The sequence below is a fragment of the Tamandua tetradactyla genome, chromosome 7, assembly GCF_023851605.1.
Source record: "Tamandua tetradactyla isolate mTamTet1 chromosome 7, mTamTet1.pri, whole genome shotgun sequence".
Classification (NCBI taxonomy): Eukaryota; Metazoa; Chordata; class Mammalia; order Pilosa; family Myrmecophagidae; genus Tamandua; species Tamandua tetradactyla.
Window position 1 is genome coordinate 13,018,082 of NC_135333.1, and position 22,858 is coordinate 13,040,939.

The 22,858-nt window shown below is 36.2% G+C and overlaps 1 protein-coding gene across 2 annotated transcripts in view; it reads left to right on the top strand.

Annotated features, from left to right (window-relative positions):
- Positions 1-22,858, top strand: part of EXO1 (exonuclease 1) — a 45,879-nt gene that overhangs the window by 12,808 nt on the left and 10,213 nt on the right. For both annotated transcript variants that reach the window (XM_077168465.1, XM_077168464.1), the window contains exons 7-11: positions 9,491-9,703; positions 9,807-9,994; positions 10,695-10,791; positions 17,252-17,477; positions 20,323-20,569. In XM_077168465.1, the coding sequence (XP_077024580.1) occupies positions 9,491-9,703; positions 9,807-9,994; positions 10,695-10,791; positions 17,252-17,477; positions 20,323-20,569 (971 nt within the window). The remainder of the gene's footprint in view (positions 1-9,490; positions 9,704-9,806; positions 9,995-10,694; positions 10,792-17,251; positions 17,478-20,322; positions 20,570-22,858) is intronic.

Sequence of the window (22,858 nt, forward strand, 5' to 3'; positions counted from 1 at the left end):
GTCTTTGTTAATGAGTGATGCTTAATCTAATCACTGGAAGCCTTTTAAGGAGGATTCAGAAGAGGCAGGCTCTCTTCCTGCTTCGGCCGGCAAGCCTCTCCTGTGGAATTCGTCTAGACCCTCCATCAGAATCATCAGCTTCACAGCCTGCCCTATGGATTTTGAACTCTATGTTCCCATGGTTATGTGAGACACTTTTATAAATTTTATATTTACAAATATTTCCTGTTGATTCTGTTTCTCTAGAGAACCCTAACTACTACAACTTGGTACCAGGAGTAGGGTTCTGCTGCTGTTGGCAAATACCAAACATGTTGGAACGGCTTTTTAAATGGATATGGGGAAGATTCCGGAGGAGTTGTGAGAAGTTTGATAGAGAAGGCCTAGAATTCTCTGAAGAGACTGTTGGTAGAATTGTGAACTCTAAAGATACCTCTGACCAGGCTCTAGAGAAATGAGACGTGTGTCATTACAGACTGAAAGGAAGGCGATCCTTGTTTTAAAAGTGCAGATAATCTGGCAAAGTTGACTAGTGGCTTTGACTGGAAGACAAATATTAACAGCCATGAGCTTGAATATTTAGCAGAAGAGATTTCCGAATTAAATGTAGAAAGCACAACCTGGTTTCTCCTCATAGTTTATAGTGGAAACGCAACAGGAGAGAGATAAACTAAGAACAGAACTCCTGAGTACAAAGAAACCAGAAATTGATGTCCTGGAAAATTCTGGGCTTCCAGGGAGGGAGATCCCACAGAATAGTGCTCCATGTGACGATTTGACTAGATGTGGAACCAGTCAGCCATTTCAGAGAATGGCTGTTATCCAGGATTGGACATGGAGTTATCCAGGAAGGATTTGTGGAAACTCCTTATGTCTGATGGGCATGATCCAAGGCTACTGCTGATTGAAAGCCAACGACAGTGCTATGGACCTGTATAAACAGAACCACTGCCGTTCTGTACTGGGGGATTCAGAGAACTGATACAATGGAGAAAAAACAACTTCAGAGGCAATGCCATGGAGGCTGAGGTCTGAGGTAAGAAGCCTCAGGCCAGAAGAGTGGACCCACCCAAGCCCGTGGAGAGGGTAAATTTGCCCCAAAGGCAGAAGATGGGCCTTCCACCTTGTTGCAATGGAAGAGTCATGCCTCCTCAGGCCTTGGAGAGGGTGAAGCACATTCCTGGGGAGAGCCTGGCTGCCACCACATGGAGGGATTGAACATGTGCCCCAGAGATGGCAGAGAACCTGAGTGCAGCCCCAATCCTTGGAGAGGGTGGAGCCAAGAAAAAGGTGGTCTCCCCAATGTTCCCCAAGGTTGCGTTTGGAGAGAGGCAGGCCTTTGCACAGGCGCTTGGAAAGGGTGGAACTGCTGCTTTCAGAAGCCCTGAAGAAACATGACCCTCAGACTTTGAAATCTAATGTAGTTTGCCCTGCAGATTTTCAGGACTGTTTGGGTCCAATGACCCCTGTGTTCCTCCCTATGGCAATGGGTGTATGTGTCCTATGAATGTTTCTCCTTTTGTATGTTGGCAGCAAATAACTTGTTTTGAGTTTTTATAGGTCCAGAGGAGAACCTTGGCTTAGAACAGACCATGCCTGTAACTAACTTTGATAGGAGTTTGTACTGTTTCTAACTTTGTATTTCATTTGCATTGTTACTAAAGCGGTTTAAGGATTTCTCATATCATGATGGGATGAAGGTATTTTGTATATGGGAAAAACGTCTTTTTTAGGGTCCAGATGGTGGAATGTGCTGGTTTGAAAGAATGTGTGTACCCTTGAAAAGCCATGTTTTAATCAAAATCCCATTTTGTAAAAGCAAAATAATCCCTATTCAATACTGTAGGTAATTAGATCATCTCCCTGGAGATGTAACCCAATCAAGAGTGGTTTTAAACTGCATTAGGGGAGGCATTTCTCCACCCATTTGGGTGGGTCTTGATTGGTTTACTGGAATCCTATAAAAGAGGAAACATTTTGGAGAAAGCTAGAGATTCAGAGAGAGCAAAGAAGAACGACGTAGCCACAAGAAGCAGAGAGCCCACAACCCAGTGACCTTTAGAGATGAAGAAGGAAAATGCCTCCCAGGGAGCTTCGTGAAACAGAAAATCAGGAGAGAAAGCTAGCAGATAACACCTTGCTCGCCATGTGCCCTTCAGCCAAGAGAGAAACTGTGACTGTGTTCACAATGTGCCTTCTCACTTGAGAGAGAAACCCTGAACTTCATCTGTCTTCTTGAACCAAGGTATCTTTCCCTGGATGCCTTTGATTGGACAATTCTATAGACTTGTAATTGGAACATTTTCTTGGCCTTAGAACTGTAAACTAGCAACTTCTTAAATTACTTTTTAAAAACCATTCCATTTCTGATATATTGCCTTCTGGCAGCTAGCAAACTAGAACAGAGAGATATCTGTTCAAATATTTTCCCCATTTTTTAAATTGGATTGTCTTTTTGTTGTAAAATTGAAAAATTTCTTTATATGTACTTAATATTGATCCTTTATCAGATATGAGGCTCTCTAAATATTTTCTCCCGTTGTGTAGGTTGTCATTTTACTTTCATAATAAAGTGCTTTGAAGAACAAAAGTTTTTTTTATTTTGCTGAATTCCCATTTATCTGTTTTTTTCTTTTGTTGCTTGTGCTTTGGGTCATTGCCTAACACAAGGTCCATTTTCTTCTTTGAGTTTGATAGTTCTAGCTTTTATAGTAAGGGTTTTGATCCATTCTGAGTTGATTTTGTTTTTAGTGTGGAGTAGCAACCCTCTTTTTTTTTTTTTTTGCTAAAGGAGATCCAGCTTTCCCAGCACCACTTGTTGAAGAGGCTGTTCTTTCCCAGTTGAATAGTCTTAGCTGCCTTGTCAAAAATCTGTTGGTCATAAATGTGAGGGTTGATTTCTGAGCTCTCGGTTCTGTCCCATTGGTCTATGTCGCCCTTGTGCCAGTGCCATGCTATTTTGATTACTGTGGATTTATAAGGTTTAAGATTGGGAAGTGTGTGTCCTCCAACTTAATTCTTCTTTTTCAAGATAACTTTAGCTATTCAGGATCCTTTACCCATATATTTGGTGATAGGCTTTTCCATTTTGGCAGAGAAGGTTGTTGGTTGGAATTTTGATTGGGATTGCATTGAATTATCAATTGCTTTGTGTTGGATTGGCATCTTAATATTTTATCTAATCTGTGAACACAGAATGTCTTTCCATTGTATTTAGATCTTTTAAAATTTGTTTTAGCAAAGTTTTGTAGTTTTCTGTGTTCTAAGTCCTTTACAACCTTGGTTAAATTTATTCCTAGATATTTTATTTTTTTGTTGTTGCTATTCTAAATGGAATTTTTTTCTTGATATTCTAAATGGAATTTTTTTCTTGATATCTTCTTCTGATTGTTCATTGCTTGTGTATAGAAACACTACTGATTTTGGGGTATTGATCTTATACCCTCCCACTTTGCTGAATTCATTTATTAGCTCTAGGAGCTTTGTTGTAGATTTTTCAGATTTTCTGTATATGGGATTGTATCTTCTAAAAACAGGGAAAGTTTTACTTCTTCCTTTCCAATTTGCATGCCTTTTATTTCTTTTTCTTTTTTTTTTTTATCTAATTGCTCTGACCTAATTTCCTTTTTTTTTTTTTTTTTTGATCTAATTGAACTTTCAGTATAATACAGAATAATAGTGATGATAGTGGGCATCCTTGTCTTGTTCCTGACCTTAGTGGGAAAGCTTTTAGTCTTTCACAATTAAATAGGATATTACCTATAAGCATTTCATATATGCCTTTTATCATATTGGGGAAGTTTCTTTCTATTCCTAGTGTCCTATTGTTTTTATCAAGGAAGGGTGCTAAATTTTGTCACCTGCCTTTTCTACATCGGTTGATATGATCACGTGCTTTTTTCCCTTCATTCTGTTAATATGTATTACAATAATTGGTTTTTTTATGTTGAACCTACCTTGCACACAAGAACTAAATCCCATTGATCATGGTGTATAATTATTTTAATATGCTGTGGATTCAGTTTATTAGTATTTTGTTGAGGATTTTTACATCTACACATAACAGATGGTCTGCAGTTTTCTTTTCTTATGGTATTTTTATCTGACTTTGGTATGAGGATGACGTTGGCCTCACAGATTTGAGTTAGGGAATGTTTCCTTCTCTTCAGTTTTTTGGAGGAGTTTGAGCAAAATTGGAGTTAAGTCTTCTTAGAATGTTTGGCAGAAGTCCCCTCTGAAACCATCTGGTCCTGGGCTTTTCTATTTTGGGAGGACTTTGGTTACTGAGTCAATCTCTTTACAGGTAATTGGTTTGTTGAGATCATCTTTTTCTTCTTGTGTCAGTGTTGTTTGTGTGTTTCTAAGAATTTGTCCATTTCATATAGGTTATCTAATTTATTTGCATTCAGTTACTCATAGTATACACTTAAAGTCCTATTTATTTCAGCGTGGTCCATTTTCATTTCTGATTTCTGTTATTTGTATCCTCTTTTTTTTCTTTGTCAGTCTAACTGATGGTTTGTTGATTTTGTTGATCTTTTCAAAGAACCAACTTTTAGTTTTTGGTATTCTTTTTTTGCTTCTATTTCATCTATCTCTGTTTCAATCTTTGTTATTTCCTTCCTTCTACTTGCTTTGATTTTAACTTGCTTCTTTTTCTAGTTCTTCCAGTTTTCAGGCTAGGTTTCTGATTTGAAGTCTTTTATAATGTAAGCATTTACAGCTATAAAGTTCCCTCTTAGCACTGACTTCACTGCATCCCATGTATTTGGTATATTGTATTTTCATTTTTATTTGCCTCATGTTATTTCCTAATTTTGCTTTTGATGTCCTCTTTACCCCTGTGATTGTTTAACATTGTGTTTCTCTAAGATAGATAGAGTATGTTTCTCTAAGATCTAAATGCACTCAAGATGAATGTATACCTTTTGCATTGCATTCAGTGTTCTCTATATTCCTATTAGGTCTGGTTGCCTTAGTGTATCATTCAAATCCTGTACTTATTAATCTTCTGACCAGGTGTTCTATGATTATTTAAAGTGGTGTGTTAAAGTCTCCCACCATTAATGTAGAACCATCAATTTCTCCCTTCAAATATTAAAGGATTTGCTTCAAATATTTTTGGGCTTTGCTGCTAGGTGCATATATATTTATACGTGTTACATCTCCTGTTGATTTGTCTCCTTTATCAGTATATAGTGACCATCTTTGTGTCTCATAACTGTTTTTGACTTAACGTCTATTTTATCCGATATTAGTATAGCCACCCCAGCTCTCCTTTGTTTACTACTTGCATGGTGTATTTTTTTCCTTCCTTCACTCTCAGCTTACTATATCTTTGATTTTAAGGTGAGTCTCTTGCAGGCAGCATATAGTTGGGCCATGGTTTTTTTTATCCATTCTGCCAATCTCGGCCTTTTGATTATAGAGCGTTTAATTCATTTACATTTACAGTCTACAACTAATACAGGTCTTCTGTATTTTGCTATTTTGTCTTTGTTAGTCTTATATCTTTTTCGTCCTTTCCTTCTGTTAAAGCCTACTTTTATATTTATTTGTTTTCTTGTGTTGTACCATATTGAATGTCTTCTCACTTCTATCTGGATATATTTTTCATCTGTTTTCCTTGTGGTTAGGATAGGGCTAAAATTTAACCTCTTAAATATATAATGACATATTTTGTTTGATGCCAACTTAACTTCAATAGTATTTACATATACATTTTCAACATTCCTCTGTTCCCCCACCAGTTTTTTATATTTGTTACCACTTATATCTCTGTACATTGTATATCCAAAAACCTAGATTTATCATTACTTTTTATGCATTTGGATTTTAACACCTGTAGGAAGTAAGAAGTGGAGTTACCAAACAATACAATACAATAATAGTGGCATTTATAATTACTCAAATGGTTACCTTTACCCAGGTTTTTATTTCTTTATGCTGTTTTGAAGTACTTTCTAGTGAACTTTGCTTTCAGTCTAAACATCCTTTAGGATTGCTTGTAGGCAACTGATGGTAAGAAACTCCCTCAGCTTTTGTTTATCTGAAAATGTCTTAATCTTTCCCTCATTTTTGAAAGAGAATCTCACCAGATATATAATTCTTTGTTGGCAGTTGTTTTCTCTCAGCACGTCAAGTATGTCAAACCACTGTTGCCGTCTTACCTCCGTGGTCACTGATAAGAAATTGGCACTCAGTCTTATTGAAATTCCCTTGTATGTAATGTTCCTTTTCTCTTGCAGCTGTCAGAACTTTCTCCCCATCTTTTGCACTTGACAGTATAATCAGCATAGAACAAGGTACATTTTTCTTCATTGTTTTGCTGTGGAACTTCATGGATGTTGTTTTGGATTGCGAAAGCTTCCAGAACGCTATGTACCAGAAATGGGTTGGCTTTTTCATTAGGGTTTTACTAGGTTACAAATTTACAGTTCTAAGCCTATGAAAATGTCCAGATTAAGGCATAAAGAGAAAGATATCTTCTCTGAGGAAAGGCTGCTGGCATCTGAAGTTCCTCTGCATGGGAAGACACAAAGCAGCATCTGCTGATCCTTCTTTCCTAGTTCTGGTTTCAGTGGCTGTTTCTCAACTGTCTCTTAGCTTCTCTGAGGCCTCTCAGTTTCATCTGTCTTTTATCCTCTCATAGAGGACTCCAGCAAAGGGATTAAGACCTATCTTGAATGGGCTGGGTCACATCTCCATGGGAACAATCCAATCAAAAGGTCCTACCCAACAATAGCTTTGCCCCACAGGGATGGATTAAGAGAACATAGCCTTTTATAGGATACATAGCAGCTTCAAATCAGCACAGATGTGCATATTCACATCTTTTGCAAACTTTGGGAAGTTTTCTGTCATTATTTCTTTGACTGTTTCTTCTGCCATTTCTTTCTTTCCCTTCTGCGACTCACATAATGCATATATTGGTACACATGATCGTGTCTCATAGTTGTCTTAGGCTGTTTTTGCTTTTAATATTTCTTTTTTCTTTCTGCTTCTCAGCTTGACTCATTTCAAGTGTCCTGTCTGATTCTTTCTTCTTTCAGCTGCATTCTGCTCTTGAAATCCTCCTGCACATTTTTCATCTCAGTTATTTCGTTTCAGTGGTCTTCCACCTCCAGTAATTCTGTTTGGTTCCTTTTTAAAATTTTTCTCTCTCTACTTACTCTCACATTGTCTGTTCATTGTTTTCCTGATATTCTGTAGTTCTTTCTTGTTTAAGTATTCTGTATTTTTATCCTCTTCCTTTTCATGGACATCATTCCCTGTTTCTTTGTCTTGTACTCTTTTGTTTGCACAATGTACTTTTTTTTTTGGCATTGTTGTGGGGCGCAGCAAAAGAGAGTCCACAAGTTCTGAAACTGCAAGCCAATTTGGAGTCTTTATTAGCCTTCCGGCAACTGCCTCAGAAATCCCAAGAAGGAGGATTCAGAGAGCAGCACCGTGGGGCTTGCAGGGTGGGCTTATAAAGGCTGAAACCGCAAGCTTATTCACAGAAGCCGAGAAGTGGCGTTTGTTTCACAGACCTATATCCTGGTTTTGCAGCTGTAAGCAAGCAAGCTTATCTACAGAAGCAAAGAGTGCTATTAGCTTTTGCAAAAACAGGTTTGTGTGATTCCCACATTACCGGGTGTTCTTCATGGGCCTGGGTGGGACTTTCCACTCGGCTGGGGTCGAGCTCCTGATCCCTTACAGCATGAATAGGCACTGGGAATCGAACCCGGGTCTCTGGCATGGTAGGTCAGAATTCTGCCACTGAACCACACTGTACATTTTAATGTTTTAAAATGTTAATTCTGGAATTTACTCTGGGATGTCTATGTCCTGGTTTCATAACCAGTTAATGATAAGGTAGAGATTTTCTTGAGCTTCAGCCCTCCTATCAGAAAGGTTTACCCAAGGCAAATGTACTGTGCAGGGTTTTCCCTGTCTTGCTGGTCATCTCTCTTGGCTTGGGCTTTTGCCAGTTAGTTGTTCTGGTCTCCCTGTTCACAGCAGTTGGTTGTCCCTTTTGTTTTCCAGGACACAAACCTCCCTCTCCCGGGTATCTAAAGTCAGCAGGCCTTTGTCCCAGACTGTCCTCTATAGTTTTTTACACTCCTTTAATTGTCTCACACTGCTTTTGACAGGAGGGCAAATTCTGGGCTGAGAAGTCCAGAAAGGACTTTCCAAGTTCGTCTTTCCAAACAAAACAGGGCCAGGAACCCAAGAAGGGGGCATAGAAGCTCCAAAGTACTCTGTGGAGGGGTCAGGATGAAAATTTCCCCTATGGTTCCCCCAAGCAAAGCAATCTTTCAGATTACTGTGCCCCTTTAAATCTCCACTGCCTGTATCCCTGTCCTGGGAGGATTGAAACAGTGGCTGCCTTCAGAGCCTGGACCCAACAATCCAAATTTGCTAATCAAGACCTGTGATCAGTGATCAGCAATGCACACCCCTGTTCTTGGGAAAGAGTATTTTTATGTTAGCCAGGGACTCGATTTGCTATGGCATGGCATGCCATGGGAGTGGTGGATGGGTGCCGGTAGCCACTACACCAAGAGAACAATTTGTAGTTCTTTATTGTAATTTATCAATCTCTTCCTCCCTGTCTTCCCTGGATGCTCTACAGTGTTCCTGTGGCCTTTGGAATTTCAAAATAGTTGTTTCAGATAGTTCCTGCCTGTGTAATAGTTGTTTTGGTGAAAGACTGGGTCCCAGAGCTCCCTACTCTACCATCTTCCCAGGAAGTTTTGTCCAGATTCTTTAGTAGAATGTAAACGTCTTAGTCTTATTTTTAATAACAATAAGTGTATGTTTTATATTTTTCCATTAGGTCAAGTAAATTACAACAGAATGCTGTACAGTCATTTAAAATTTTGTATAGAACTGTTTAATGGGGAATTTTATGGGAAATTAAGATACAGAATTGTAGAGGATGGTCTCACTTTTGTTAATATATATCTTATTTATATGATCTATGTTTTCATAAATAACTAGAAGGATCTCTATCAAAAGGTTAAAACTGGGTAACAGTAATGGATGAGTTATGGGCAACTTGTGCTTTCTTTCTGAATTTCTGTATTCTAAATCTCCTACAATAAACATGTATCACTTTTATAATAAGAAAAGAGATTACTTTATAAATGGAAAAGTGGGAGGTAAGGAGGAAATGCTTTTTGTATATGTGTGCATTTTTATTTTTTTACTGTCATGGCAACGCTGTTATGTAGGTAGGAAATAGAAAAGTAGAGAAGCGGCGTTCCTTGTACCAGAGGCAGGAGATTGAGTTTTCAGGCCTGCCTTTGACTGGGTATATAACCTTGGGTAGTTGTAGCCTATGCTTCAGTTTAATTTATTTGCAAATTTTGTAATAATAAACCTGCCTACCTATCTCAGTGTTTTGGTGAAGAAAAAGAAAGATTTCCTTAAATTAGTGCAATGGACTAGATAGTAAAAAATACAAATGACCTTTCAGGAATTAACAGTTTTCTTCTTTTTGAAGGTAATTTTAAAAATGGACCAGTTTGGAAATGGACTGGAAATTGATCAGGCTCGGTTGGGAATGTGCAGGCAGCTTGGGGATGTATTCACAGAAGAGAAGTTCCGTTACATGTGCATTCTTTCAGGCTGTGACTATCTCTCATCACTGCGTGGGATTGGACTAGCAAAGGCATGCAAAGTAATACGTTTAGCTAATAATCCAGATATTATAAAGGTAAGAATGATCTACCAAGTTTCATATTCAATTTCTGAAGCAATTCGTAATAATAGAATAACCCATTCAGAATATATATTTATATGTTTACATCCATTGTTAGGTTATCAAGAAAATTGGACATTATCTCAAAATGAATATAACGGTACCAGAGGAATACATCAAAGGATTTATTCGGGCCAACAATACTTTCCTTTATCAGCTAGTTTTTGATCCCTTCCAAAGGAAACTCATTCCTCTGAATGCCTATGAAGATGACATTGATCCTGAAACACTAAGCTATGCTGGGCGGTATCCTTTCTGTACCAGAATGGTAGAATTTTATTCTTCTTCCTTCCATTTATGTGATGATATTTTTGATGAGACAGTCAGTAAAAAGCTTACAAATTCTTTTTTTATTTCCTTTTATAGAGTGAAATTTTTATTTTGTTCATTTTAATAACTATACTAATGGTAACTTAGAGCAACTTTTTGTTTATAAAGTTGAAGCTCACCTGTCTTAGTTTAATAATTATTTTAGATTGGACTTGACAGAAACATTCAAGGAGTTGATCACTTAAGGTACTTATTCCAAAGGTGACACTTGAGAGAAACTTTCATAGCAAGGAAGCATGATTTATGAGGAGTGTGTTGGGAGTACAACAGCAGGGGATGCCCTTCCCATAGCTACTGGTCACTCTCACACTCTCAGGATGCAGAGCCTTGAGTCATTTAGGCCGCTATGAATTTCCTCTCTCTCTCCCTCTCCCTTAAGAGGGAGTAACTGCTGCGTTGGGACTTTGTTTCAGAAAACAGCTCCTGTAGTAGCAAATAGCTACTAGTAAAGTACTTCTATGGGTTTGATAATGCTGATAGTAAAAAGTAAGTAGAATTCATTTAAGTCATAAACCTGAAGATTTTCTGTGACAATAGAAACATTTTTTTTTACCTAATACAGTATAATTTTGTTTGGTTGAAAATAAATGCATTTTCCTTAATCTTACCAACCTAGGTATGTTGATGATTCTATAGCTCTTCAAATAGCACTTGGAAATAAAGATACATATACTTTTGAACAGATTGATAACTACAATCCTGACACAGCTACGGTAACATTTTAATGACTGCTTTATAAAAGTACATTTTAATTATGTCTCAGGAACTGATTAAAGATGAAATCTTCATTTAAACAATTTTTAAGTATCTCTGTATCCAGACACTCGCATTGTTAAGAAAACAACTTAATCCTGGTGAAATTATATTTCTTAGAACAAAGATATATAGTCTAATATCTTTAAATTAAAAAGTGACTGTGACTTTGTGCATGTATTTTCAAACTTTTTCACTTGGACATTTCATTTGAATATAACAGCCATTTTGCTTTTTTTTCTCATCTTACCCCTATTCAGCCTCAAGTGTTTGGCTTTTTTGTTTTTTATTCACTAAAAAACAATAAATTTCCAAGTACTTTTTAACAAGTAGTCATAGAACAAATTTTAAAGTTTGGTATGGGTTACAGTTCCATGATTTTTTGTTTTTTTCTTCTAGCTGCTCCAAGACACTGGAGACCAACAGAAATATCAATATACTGATTCAGCAGCCATACTCATTTGTTAAATCTTATCTTCTCTGTTATACTCCTTCTGTTTAAGTAACGTATATACATAAAGTGATAAATTTCAAAGCAACAATTAGCTGTAGAACAGATTTCAGAGTTTGGTATGGGTTACAATTCCATAATGTAAGGTTTTTACTTCTAGCTGCTCTAAGGTACTGGAGTCTAAAAGAAGTATAATAATTCAGCACTCAAACTCATTTGTTAAATAAACCCAACCCTCTCTGTATAACTCCACCATCACCTTTGATCTTTCTTCCACTCTTTAGGGGTTTTGTGCTATCCCATCCTAACTTTTTTGTGTTGGAAGGGGCTGTTGATGATAAAGGATAGTGAAGATAGAGCTAGTTGGTATTCTGGAAAGGCTGGCCCCTCTGCATTTCAGGACTTATCTGGTCTGGGGACCCATCTGGAGATTGTAGGTTTTGGAAAGTTACCCTAGTACATGGAATCTTATCTAATGCCCTAGGTATTATTTAGGATTGGCAGGAATGGTTTTGGTTGGGGTTTGGCAAGTTATGACAGGTAGCAATATCTAACAGAAACATGCGTAAGAGTGACCTCCAGTGTAGCCTCTTGACTCTACTTGAACTCTCTTAGCTACTGATACCTTTTTTTGTTACACTTCTTTTCCCCCTTTTGGTCAGGATGGCGCTGTTCCTATGGTGCCAGGGCCAGGCTCATCCCTGGGCCTCCTCTCCCAAGCCATCAGGGAGACTTTCATTCTGATGTCATGTCCCATGTAGGGGGGCAGGGGTGGGGCAATGATTTCACTTGCAGAATTGGGCTTAGAGAGAGACCACATCTGAGTAACGAAAGAGGTCCTCCGAAGGTAACTCTTAGGCATACCTATAGGTAGGCTAAGCTTTTCTCCTACATACGTGAGCTTCACAAGAGCAAGCCTCAAGATCAAGGACTTGGCCTATTGATTTGGGTGTCCCTAATGTTTGGTATGGTATCCGGGGTTTCCCTAGTGATAAAGTTTAACAGTTCCGTAATTTTTCTCCCATCTCTCAAGGGACTTTGCCAATAACTTTTTGATTATCTGCTTAATATATTCTGGAATGTATCCGGGCATTACGTTAAGCTATACAGGATTAAAGGACCTCATTCTTATCCTGGGCTCCCTGTGTTTGGATTGTTTAGATGACCTATCCAGACAGGTTGAATTAGATTATGTGCTACAAAAAATTTAGGCTCTGGACATAATAAAACTTTCTTCCTGTGGTCTCAAAGAGTAGAGTAGGTGAAGTTCTAAAATACAGGAAATGCCTTCTTTACCCCTATATTCTGAATTACCTTAATCATGACCCAATCAGCTTCATTCTTATCTCTAAATAAGCATTTGGCATTTTTGAAGACCTTAATTTAGAAACACTACGTCTAAGTAGAAGGAGTTCTTTCGCTAATTCACAATTCAGCAAATATTTACTGAATACTGCTGTTGTTGTCAGCCACTGTGCTAGTTGCTGAGTATATGTTGTGAAATGATGGGAATATCTTTGAGCTCTTTGCTATTTTTCTTGAATTTTTTTCCCTAATATATATATATATCCCGTAATATGCTCTCTCCCACCTTTATCTTCTTTCTGTTCATATTTCTGGTGTAATGTTGTCTTTTCTGTTCATATTTGTTCCTTAGGTAAGTCCTTCACTTATTATGAACTTGATCCTATTTATGCAGAGAGCTCACATATCTGTATCTTTGCTCAAGTCTCTCCCCTATGCATCAGCCACATAATTCTAATGTTTTTCAGATCACTACAGACCTGATTTCCTATAACCTCAAGTAATCCCCAGGAAAAACCAATACATTATCAGCTTTCCTTAATAACTTTCTCCTTTATTTTTCTTTTTAGCAATTGTCATTACATATCATTCTCTTTATTTTATTGTTTATTTTACTCATTCTTCCCAGTAGAATATAATCTTCATAAAAGCAGGGCTTTTCTGTATTCACTGCTGTATTATAGTCACTACATTTATTTGTTGAATGAATAAATGTAAGTTACATAATCTTTTATTCTCCTAGAGTAGAAAACTTGAAAATAAACTTTGGCTTGTTTTCTATTACTAATTCCTCTTTCATTTCATTGTCTTTCTGATTGTTATTTTCTTCTCTCTCATAGTTTCCAGTCTAAACCAGGTCTTCACCCTTGTTCAATAATTCATTCATTTACCAAGTATTTGTTATGTACTATAACCTGCATAAGTTAGGTTAGCAAGGGTTCTGAAATATAAAGAATGATAAAATATAATCTTTGCCTTTAAAGTACTCATTACCAAGGTAGGGATACTGGTCGTGTAGATAGCACTATATACCAAAGTGGCAAATGCTTCATAGTGATAATAGAAAACATTGAGCATTTACTATGTTCCAAGTGCTGTTGTAAGCACTTTACACACAGTAGCTCATTTACTTACTCATCAATAAGGCTCTGAGATCAGTACCATTATTAAATTCCCATTTTATAAATGAGCAAACAGTCAGAGAGAGGTTAGGTGCCTTGCCCAGGTCACACATTTAATAAACACTGGAGCTGTAATTCCAAGCCAAACTCTCTGTGTCCTTCTGGAGGTACTGATGTGTATCCTGGGTTTACAGGGGTTACTGGTTTCAAGATGAATGAGATGATTCCAGACTGAAGAGACCAACATGGATAGAAGAGGGTAACATGATATAGGTACCAAGAATGTCTCTGTTCACAATGAAGAGAAAGCAGAGCTCCTTGAGCAAGAACAAAACAGTGAGCATGGAAAAGATCGCCATTGAGAAGGCAGTGATTCTTTAACTTAAACTGTGTAAACCTTACACTTAGGTTGCTATTTCTTGTTTTCTGTTTTCTCTGTTCTCTCCTTCTGGAACTGTTATTAATTAGACGTTGGATTTCCTGGTCTTCTAATTTTGGAACTTTTCTATCCTACTCATGTCTTTGGTTTTTTTGTTGTTTTTTTTCCTAAAAAAGTCTTCGATTTTTCTCTCCCAATCTTGTGCTGTCCAGCCGAAATGAAATAAACTTGAATTTTAATTCTTCAATTACATTAGCCACTTGAACTTTAAGTTCAAGTGCTTACTACCTGCTTGGGGCTAGTGCCTATTGTTTGCAATATTGTAGGATAAATTGGGGGGGGGAGGGAAAATATAGATAGGAAAAAGGAAAGGGCGCTGACAGCATAGCAAGAAAATAATGGGCTGGGAATAATTAAAGATTGTCTGGTGGAGTGAGGGGTCAGTTTGGATTTGGGGAGGGTAGAAAGCTAACTATATACGCCCATGAAAATTGTAGTGCAGTACAAGCTGGGAATCACTTGGCTTTCTGGAACATAATCTGCTTTGATTTAAGCCTTATTGAAAAGACAGTGAATTATAGCTTCACTTTAGAACTGATTAAGCCAAGTACATTTTCTTATTTAAATGACAGCTTTGGTACTTTAAAATTAAGTCCTACTTTGAAAGCGTAGCTGCATTACATTAAAAAAAATTCACCTCTGTTTTACTCCCCCGTAAACACTATGTTTACTCTAAATTTTTAATAGAAACAAGGGAGTTGTGATGCTGGCCAAATGGTGCCCAATAGGTGGGAGTAAAACAACTCAAGATTTAAATTGAGTAAAACAGATTCAGTGTTCCCATGTTCTAATGTTGCATACTTGTATAAAATCTTTGGAAATGCAAAACTTGTATTATGTATATTGACATGCTTCTTTGGGCAAAGATCTTTGTTAAATACAAAGGTTCCATAATTTATATTTAAAGTGAAAGTATTTAAAACACAGGCTTAACTGATTGTAGCACTGTTTTTTTCTTTTAATAGATAACTGGAACTTATGTTCACATTTAAGTGTGTAGAACTTAGTATGGTGTGCCTAATATGCAGTTAGTAAATATTTGATTCTTCTAATCCTTCAGTAAGCTTGATATTTTTATCACCTTCCTACCTGTTTTTTGTGATCTCACTGATTCAACCTATGGACCAGATTATTAATGAAATGTTCTGGAATAAAATATTTTGAGAAAATTGGCAAACCATGCAGCTATCATACAAAATTATTTTTCTTGTAACATAAAAAGTACAGTTAATTTATTATTGCTTGCGTCTCAACTATTTTGGTGAATATTAAAAGACATAGAGAAAAACAAAACAGAAATGATTGCTTAACAATACTAATTGGCAATAAGCACTTTCTCAAAGAAAATTTTATGCAAAACAACACACCCCCACCTCCATCCCCACCCTAGGGTTTATCAAGGTCTGCACCTACACTGGCTTGTGGCCTTGCCCACTCACCAACCCGTGGGCAGGTCCACTTGGCGTAGGTCAGGACATCTTCTGCACTAGGTTAAAAAAAATCCTTATGAAAAAGCAAGTTCTCAAGCAACATGATGAATTGAGAAGCCTATGAAAAGAGGCCACCTATCACAGCATCTTCTAAATCAAATATATCACCTACCTCAAACATTATGAATGTTTGTGAAATGAAGCATTATTTGTGTGGCTGCTATGCAGTTTTCAACAATATAGCAATCACTTTTCCTATTCAGAAGGTCCTCTTTCGGTATATAATAGCTCCATGGAATCAAAACCTGGGATGCAATACTTCAGTTGAAGAGGGATGGATTCCAAAACTTGTATTATGCAATCCTTCCCCCATTAATGCATTAAATAACTTACAGTGGACCTTATGTTTGGTCTGTATGGGGATTTTACTTGCCTTCTCCGTAAGCATATCAGCACCCCAATGTTTGTAACTCAGCACAGCGGCAGGGACAACAGAGGCAGTTTTCACTCCATTTGAGAAAAGTTCAAACTTAGTTTCAAGAATACAGGCATCATGATAAATTTACACTTATCAAGCTTGCAGGACTGAAATATGGAATTGGAGAGTATTATCAAGGTTTGGTATCCATTCTTTTCCTTAATGGATTCAGCAGTATCCTTTTTTTTTTTTTTTGACCTTTGAGTTCCCATTATGGAGTATTTGCCTACTGCAGTGATTCACAGCACTTCTTTGGCCTATGATTTTATCTGTGAAGGGCTATTTTCCAAAAAATCTGGCTAGAATGGGATAGGAAACTGACAAACCCTTTCAGAAGTGGCCATCTGAGTAACTATTGATCCCTCATATCTTGGGGTATAATCAGTATAACTTATAATTCATGTTAAAGGCTATATAAAAGAATTGTTAAGTAAGTGCCATTTATCAACCAATTAGACCTAACTAGAATGCAGTTTGGCCTGGTTTCTAATTGTCCACATACAAGTTAGTATAAGTCCAAGGTACAGTGAATCATGGGCAAAACTGTTTCCTTTGAGTACTAACAACAGAATAAAAGGTTTCAATAGGGGAAAAAACTCAACACAACCTTGAGAGTAGATTTTTGTTTCTCTGTTTTGTCAACTAAAGATTGTAATATATATGGGTATAATAGAAACTAATATATTGTAACTTAGAGTGTTTTGGTGGAAAGCAACTTATATTTAGACATGGAATAGATGATTACTTTAAATACATTAATTTATAAAGAGTATGCAAATGTTTATTGACATATTGCCAGATAATTATTAAACTAATAAATATTGTATATTGAAATAATACTCAAAATTTAAAGCACAGTTTTTCCTTTGTTTTTTTTCCTGCTCACATTTCTTCAAATGCGATATCATTTCTTGCTCAGTTCATCTTAAGATTTATTTTTTTATTTCATAGAAATGAGCTAAATTGTTTAATCTTTATTAGAAGAGAAACAGACCTAGAAATAGAAAATGTATGTAATGGGAAAGTGTAGGACTACAGACAGAGTAGAAAATGTTATTAGAGTTTACCAAAAGCTCTTCTTTTTAATGGTGATTTTATATATTTACTTACAATTTATATTGATCCAGCAGAAAATAAACTTACTATTTTCCTTCTTTAAGTAGTTTTTTTTTTTTTTTTTTTTTTTACTGTTTTAGCCTGTTCAGTCAAGAAGTCATGCTTGGAATGACAAAATATGTCAAAAAGCAGCTAATATAAATAGCATTTGGCATAGAAATTATTGCCTGCAACTTGAGCCAGATATTGTTTCAAATGCTACACCATTGAAAGAAAATCCAAATACTGTGGGCATTGAGCAAGTGATTAGTACTAAAAGGTTAACTCTTCCAAGAAAATCACCAGTTGTGAAAAGACCAAGAAGTGGTATGTACTTTATTTTTGTGAAATACTAGTGAGTTCTGGTCATGTTTAAGAAATCTTTACCAAACTTAAAGTGACTAAAATTTTTCTACTCTGTTTTCTTCTAAGAGTTTTATAGTTTTAGCTCTTACATTTAGGTATAGTATCCATCTCAAGTTAAGATTTTTTTCTATGGTATAAGGTAAATTAGGTCCAGGTTCATTTTTTCACTATGACAATCCAATTGTTATCCTTTTCCTGTTGAATCGCCTTGGAACATTTGTCAAAAATCAGTTGACCATATATATCTGGATATTTGTGAGCTCTATGTTCTTTATATTGATCTCTTTATGCCAGGGACACTATCTTGATTACTGCTGATTTATAGTATATCTGAACATTAGATAGTTTAAATCCTCTTATGTTTGTTCTTTTTAAAAAGTTTTTTGGCTAGTCTATATTCTTTGCATTTCCTCTTTTAGAATTAGATTGTTAGTTTCTTGACAAAGCCTGCTGGGATTTTAATTGGGATATAATTGAAACTATAGATCAATTTTGGGAAAATTGCCATCTTAACAATATTCAGCCTTCTGATTCATTTGTTTAAGTCTTTAAGTCTTCAGCAATGCTGAGTAGTTTTCAATGTATAGATCTTGTACATCTGTTGTCAGATTTATCTCTAAGTATCTCCTAATTTTGGTACTATTACAGATGGTTTTTTATTTTTTAGTTTTGATTTCTAACTGTTCATTGCTAATATGGAGAAATACAATTGCTGTTTGTGTATTAATCTTGTATTCTGTAACATTGCTAAATTCACTTACTTGTTTGACATTCTTTAATATTTTCAAATCTGAATGCCTTTTATTTCAGTTTCTGGCCTGCTAGAATCTCAAATGCAATGTTAAACAGAAGTACTGAGAGTGAATGCTAGATATTGGAACACGGTGTAACCTTTTTTTTTTTCCCCAGCATAGATGACGTTTAGAAGTAGAAAGAACAATTTTACATCTATTCCTTCTCTCTTCCTTCCTTACTTCAGACATTTATATGAGTGAAAGACATAACAACAAAAACAAACAAAACCTTTGAGAACTTTTAGTTCATGCTTTTATATTTTAAATTTAAGTCAATATACATGTTTGACCAAAATGTCCTGATTCTTTATGAACATGAGTCTTTTTCATGTTGCTATCTCCAGACCTTTGTTTCCTTACCTGAAAGGGAAATGATTTTGCCTATTTCAAATTTTTTGCATGTATAATATCACCTGATACGTAGCAAAAGCACTATACATTTTATTTCCTTCTCCTGCAAGCATCAAGAAAGCCTACTCTTTTTATGTAGGACATTTATTCTCAATAGATTGTTTATGTCAGACTAAGTCTGCTTTGTTAGAATTTCTGTTTACCAATATCTCCTGGACACCCACAAATGTAAAATCAAATGAAAAAAGAGTAAATGCAATCCCTCTTTTATTTGACACCCCTTCACATATTTTAGGACAGCCATTGTGACCCCCCTAAATTTCTTATTTTCCAGGGTAAACATCCCTTATCTATCCAGGTTGTACTTTGGCTATAATCTAGTTTTTTAATATTTGTGTAACTATTACAGTATGATTGTTGAGGTGTGGTTCTGATTACGAGACTAAGTTAAATATTTAGAATTGTGGGACTATTTTAGTCCTTCATCCAGAATCTGCGTGATTATTTTTAAGTTATTCCTGTTGAGGTAATCCTATTCAATTTAGTCCATTATTCTGCCTTTTAATTTATTTTTTTCTTTTTTGAATCTTTGTATTATTTTCTAGTATATGGGCATTGTCAGCATCATCTTAAAATTTGAGAAATATGGCTCCATGTGTCTTAAAATTTTGGTTAAAATGTGTATGGTTATATAATGTTTAACTGAACCAGCAAGTACGGAACTCTAGAGCACTACACTAGAGACAGAACTTTTAGAATAAGTTTTTTACCAATCTAGGGGCTGTTCAACTTATTGCCAAGCCACATAACCAATGTACAATAGAGAGTTGGCTACAGTTCCCCCAGGATAATTTCAGACAACTAAAATGTCCTTATCTATGCCTTTTAAAAATTTGAGGGGTCTCATCTTGCCTCTAGTATTTCGGTGCCCCAATCATCTTAACGAGTTTTTAGTGAGTAGAATAACATATACTTTGACCTCCATGAAATGGAAGCTATTCAGACTCTGAGAATTAGTCAAACAAGTTTAAAGCACCCTGGTGCTATGTCGATACCCTTTACTATCTCAGGCTTAACCTTTAGTATTATTTAGTTTTATGATTTATTCTAATATCATAAAATTCATTTGATCTACAGCAATCTTCTAGAGCTTCATAGCTTGGTAATGAGAATCAAAACTAGAGCACAAATTGTTTCTGAGTATATAACACATATTCTTACAAAACTATAACTCATAGATGATATATATAAATAGTGGCTGGTTTTATTGGAGTGCCTTTTAAGTATCATTAAATTAATCATACATTTACATGTAATTTGCCTTTTAAAAAATCTTTTTTATAATCAAAATGAGGTCCTTTCTGTAACAAGAATATATGAAAACCATACAGCCTTGATTATGTCCTGAAATTTTAGTTTGGGTCATTTCACATATAACTGTTAAAATCACTGACATTGAATCTTAACTAATTTGTGAGTTAAGCATAGTTAAAAGAATTTTTTTTTTTGGAACCACCTGTAGTTGTCCTTTTGTGAGACATAGTTTAAAAGAAACAATAATACTTCCTTCCTAGAAGAGCAGTATATAAATTGTGAAGTTAAGGTCACATCTCTAACTATAAGTGAGACAGAGACTTACAAATAATTTTATCTTTATTTAGAAGAGCTGTCAGAAGATGATCTGATAAATCAGTATGCTCTTTCATTTACAAAGAAGACCAAGAAAGATAAGTGTGAAGGTAATAAATCACTGAACACTTCTGAAATGCTCATGCCTGACCTCGTAGATGGACCTACTATTAAAAAATGCATAAGCACACCACCTAGGACAAGAAATAAATTTGCAACGCTTTTACAGAGAAAAAATAATGAAAGTGGTGCAGTTGTGGTTCCAGGAATCAGAAGCAGGTACAGTTTTATCTACAGTTGTTTGTCTATTGTATTATATGCTCTATTGATATTTATTTTAACTGTCTTAAATAAACATTGAATCTACCTGGGGGTAGGTGTAGGACCTACCTTAATCCAATTACATTTTTATCATGTATGGCCTTAGTTCAGACCTAAATGCTCTGCTGCCCTCTTGAATTTCTCTTGCTTTTATAATCTCTCCATACAGAATCAAAACAATAACCCAATCATTACATTTTATTTCAGAGAATTTCTGTTATTTGGGGAAGGTGCCCTCACCTTCTATGCTTCTACTTTTTTAGTCTCTTAGACGAACTAAATACAGTTTTTCACAGTTTTTTTTAAGAAATATATTCAAATATAGGACGGACCACAGTGGCTCAGCAGGCAAGAATGCTTGCCTGCCATGCCAGAGGACCTGGGTTCGATTCCCGATGCCTGCCCATGTGAAAAAAAAGAAAAAGAAAAAGAAATATATTCAAATATAGATGACCATAGACCTCTAATATGAAGGACCCAATACACCATACTCGGGTACTGTGGTTATAAAAATGAAAGAGTGTTCTTGAGAAGCATGTAGTCTAATTGGGAAAATAGGTGCATTAACAAAATATTTCCATACAGCGTGGCAAGTGCAATAATAAAAACATGCTTGAGGCAGTGATTGGAAGGTGTGAGAGGTAGCGTTAGATGCTACTTCCCAGGTTAGTTGACTAGTGGGGTGAAGCAGAACAATGGCGCCAAGTAATTTCCCAGTAGAGTCGAACAACTCGGCCAAAAGCGTGGAGGTGGGCAATAGGGTGGAGCAGGGTAAAAGTGTCAAAATGCAAGTAGGGGAAAGTGAGATGATGAGGGAGCAGAAATAGGCAAGAGGCCAGTTCATGGAAGGCTTGTATGCTTTAGAGGTGATGGGAAACATTTGGAGGATTTGATCAGAGAGGGTAAGATTCAATTTCCATTGTAGATAGATTCTTGTTCCTGAATGCCCTGCGAAAAATGGATTTGAGAACATCAAAATTGGAACATAAAAATCAGTTAAGACTGTTACCATAGTCCAGTGATGAGATTTTGAAACGACACTGTAACTTACCAGTAAAGAATTTGGACTCTGAAGTCAGGCCACCTGGATTTCAATGCTATCCTATCAGTGTTCAACTTGGGCAAGTTAACAACTGAGTGCTTCAATTTCCTCATTTAAAAAAAATGGAATAACAATTATAACAACCTCAAGGCTGTTGAGAGGATTAAATTATTAGTTACTTTAAGTAAAGTGCCTAAAGCAATGCCTGACATGATAAAGAGACAATAAATAGCTATTTTTTATTGTCTTTGAATGGTGGTATCACTGTGTGACATAGGGAATGTGTCAGAAGTTGTTTAGGAATGGTAGAGTAACTCTAAAAAAGAGAAAATTTTCTAGTCCTGTATTCCTCTGAACAACTTAGAATGGGTTTTTTGTTGGTTGTTTTTCACATTCACTCTATTACTTTACTAGTTATTTTAGTTTCTTGGTCACTAAAGCAAATACCATGCAATAGGTTGACTTAAAGCAAGGGGAATTTATTAGTTCACAGTTCTGAGGCTAAGGGTCCAAAATCAAGGTAATGTTTTCTCTTAGAAGACCGGCATTCTAGAGCTGGCTGCCTGCCATCCTTGTCTTAGCTTTTCCATCTCATGCGGTACACATGGCAGCCTCTCCTCTTGGCTTCTCTCTTCTGTTCTGGGTTCCGTTGATGTTCAGCTTCTGATTGCTCCCTCTGGTTTTTTCTCTCTCTCTGTCTTATGTCTTTCCTTAAAAGACCCATCCTGATTCAGCTGGGCCACACCTCAACTAAAGTGATTTATCAAAAGGTCCTATTTACGAGAACACATACCCACAGGAATGGATTAAGTTAAAGAAGATATTTTTCTGGGGTGTATAGCTCCAAACACTACACTGATTGAATGATTTCTTTCATAAGCTATTTAACTTCCCTGAGCCTGTTTCTTTATAAAATATAGATGATCATATACATGAGACTGGATAGAAGTTAAGTATATCAGGCACCCAGCCCAGTGCCTGGTCATTTAATATATGTGTAATGATTCATTACCATATACTCTTTAATATAATGTAACTAAAAGGAGTATTTTAAACATGCGAAAGGTTGTCTCTGATCTGTCTGCTTTCTTTGAAGGTCTGTTTTAAGCCTTCTTGTTCTAGTTTGCTAGCTGCCCGAATGCAACACACCAGAGATGGATTGGCTTTTAATAAAAGGGGATTTATTTTGTTAGTTCTTCAGAGGA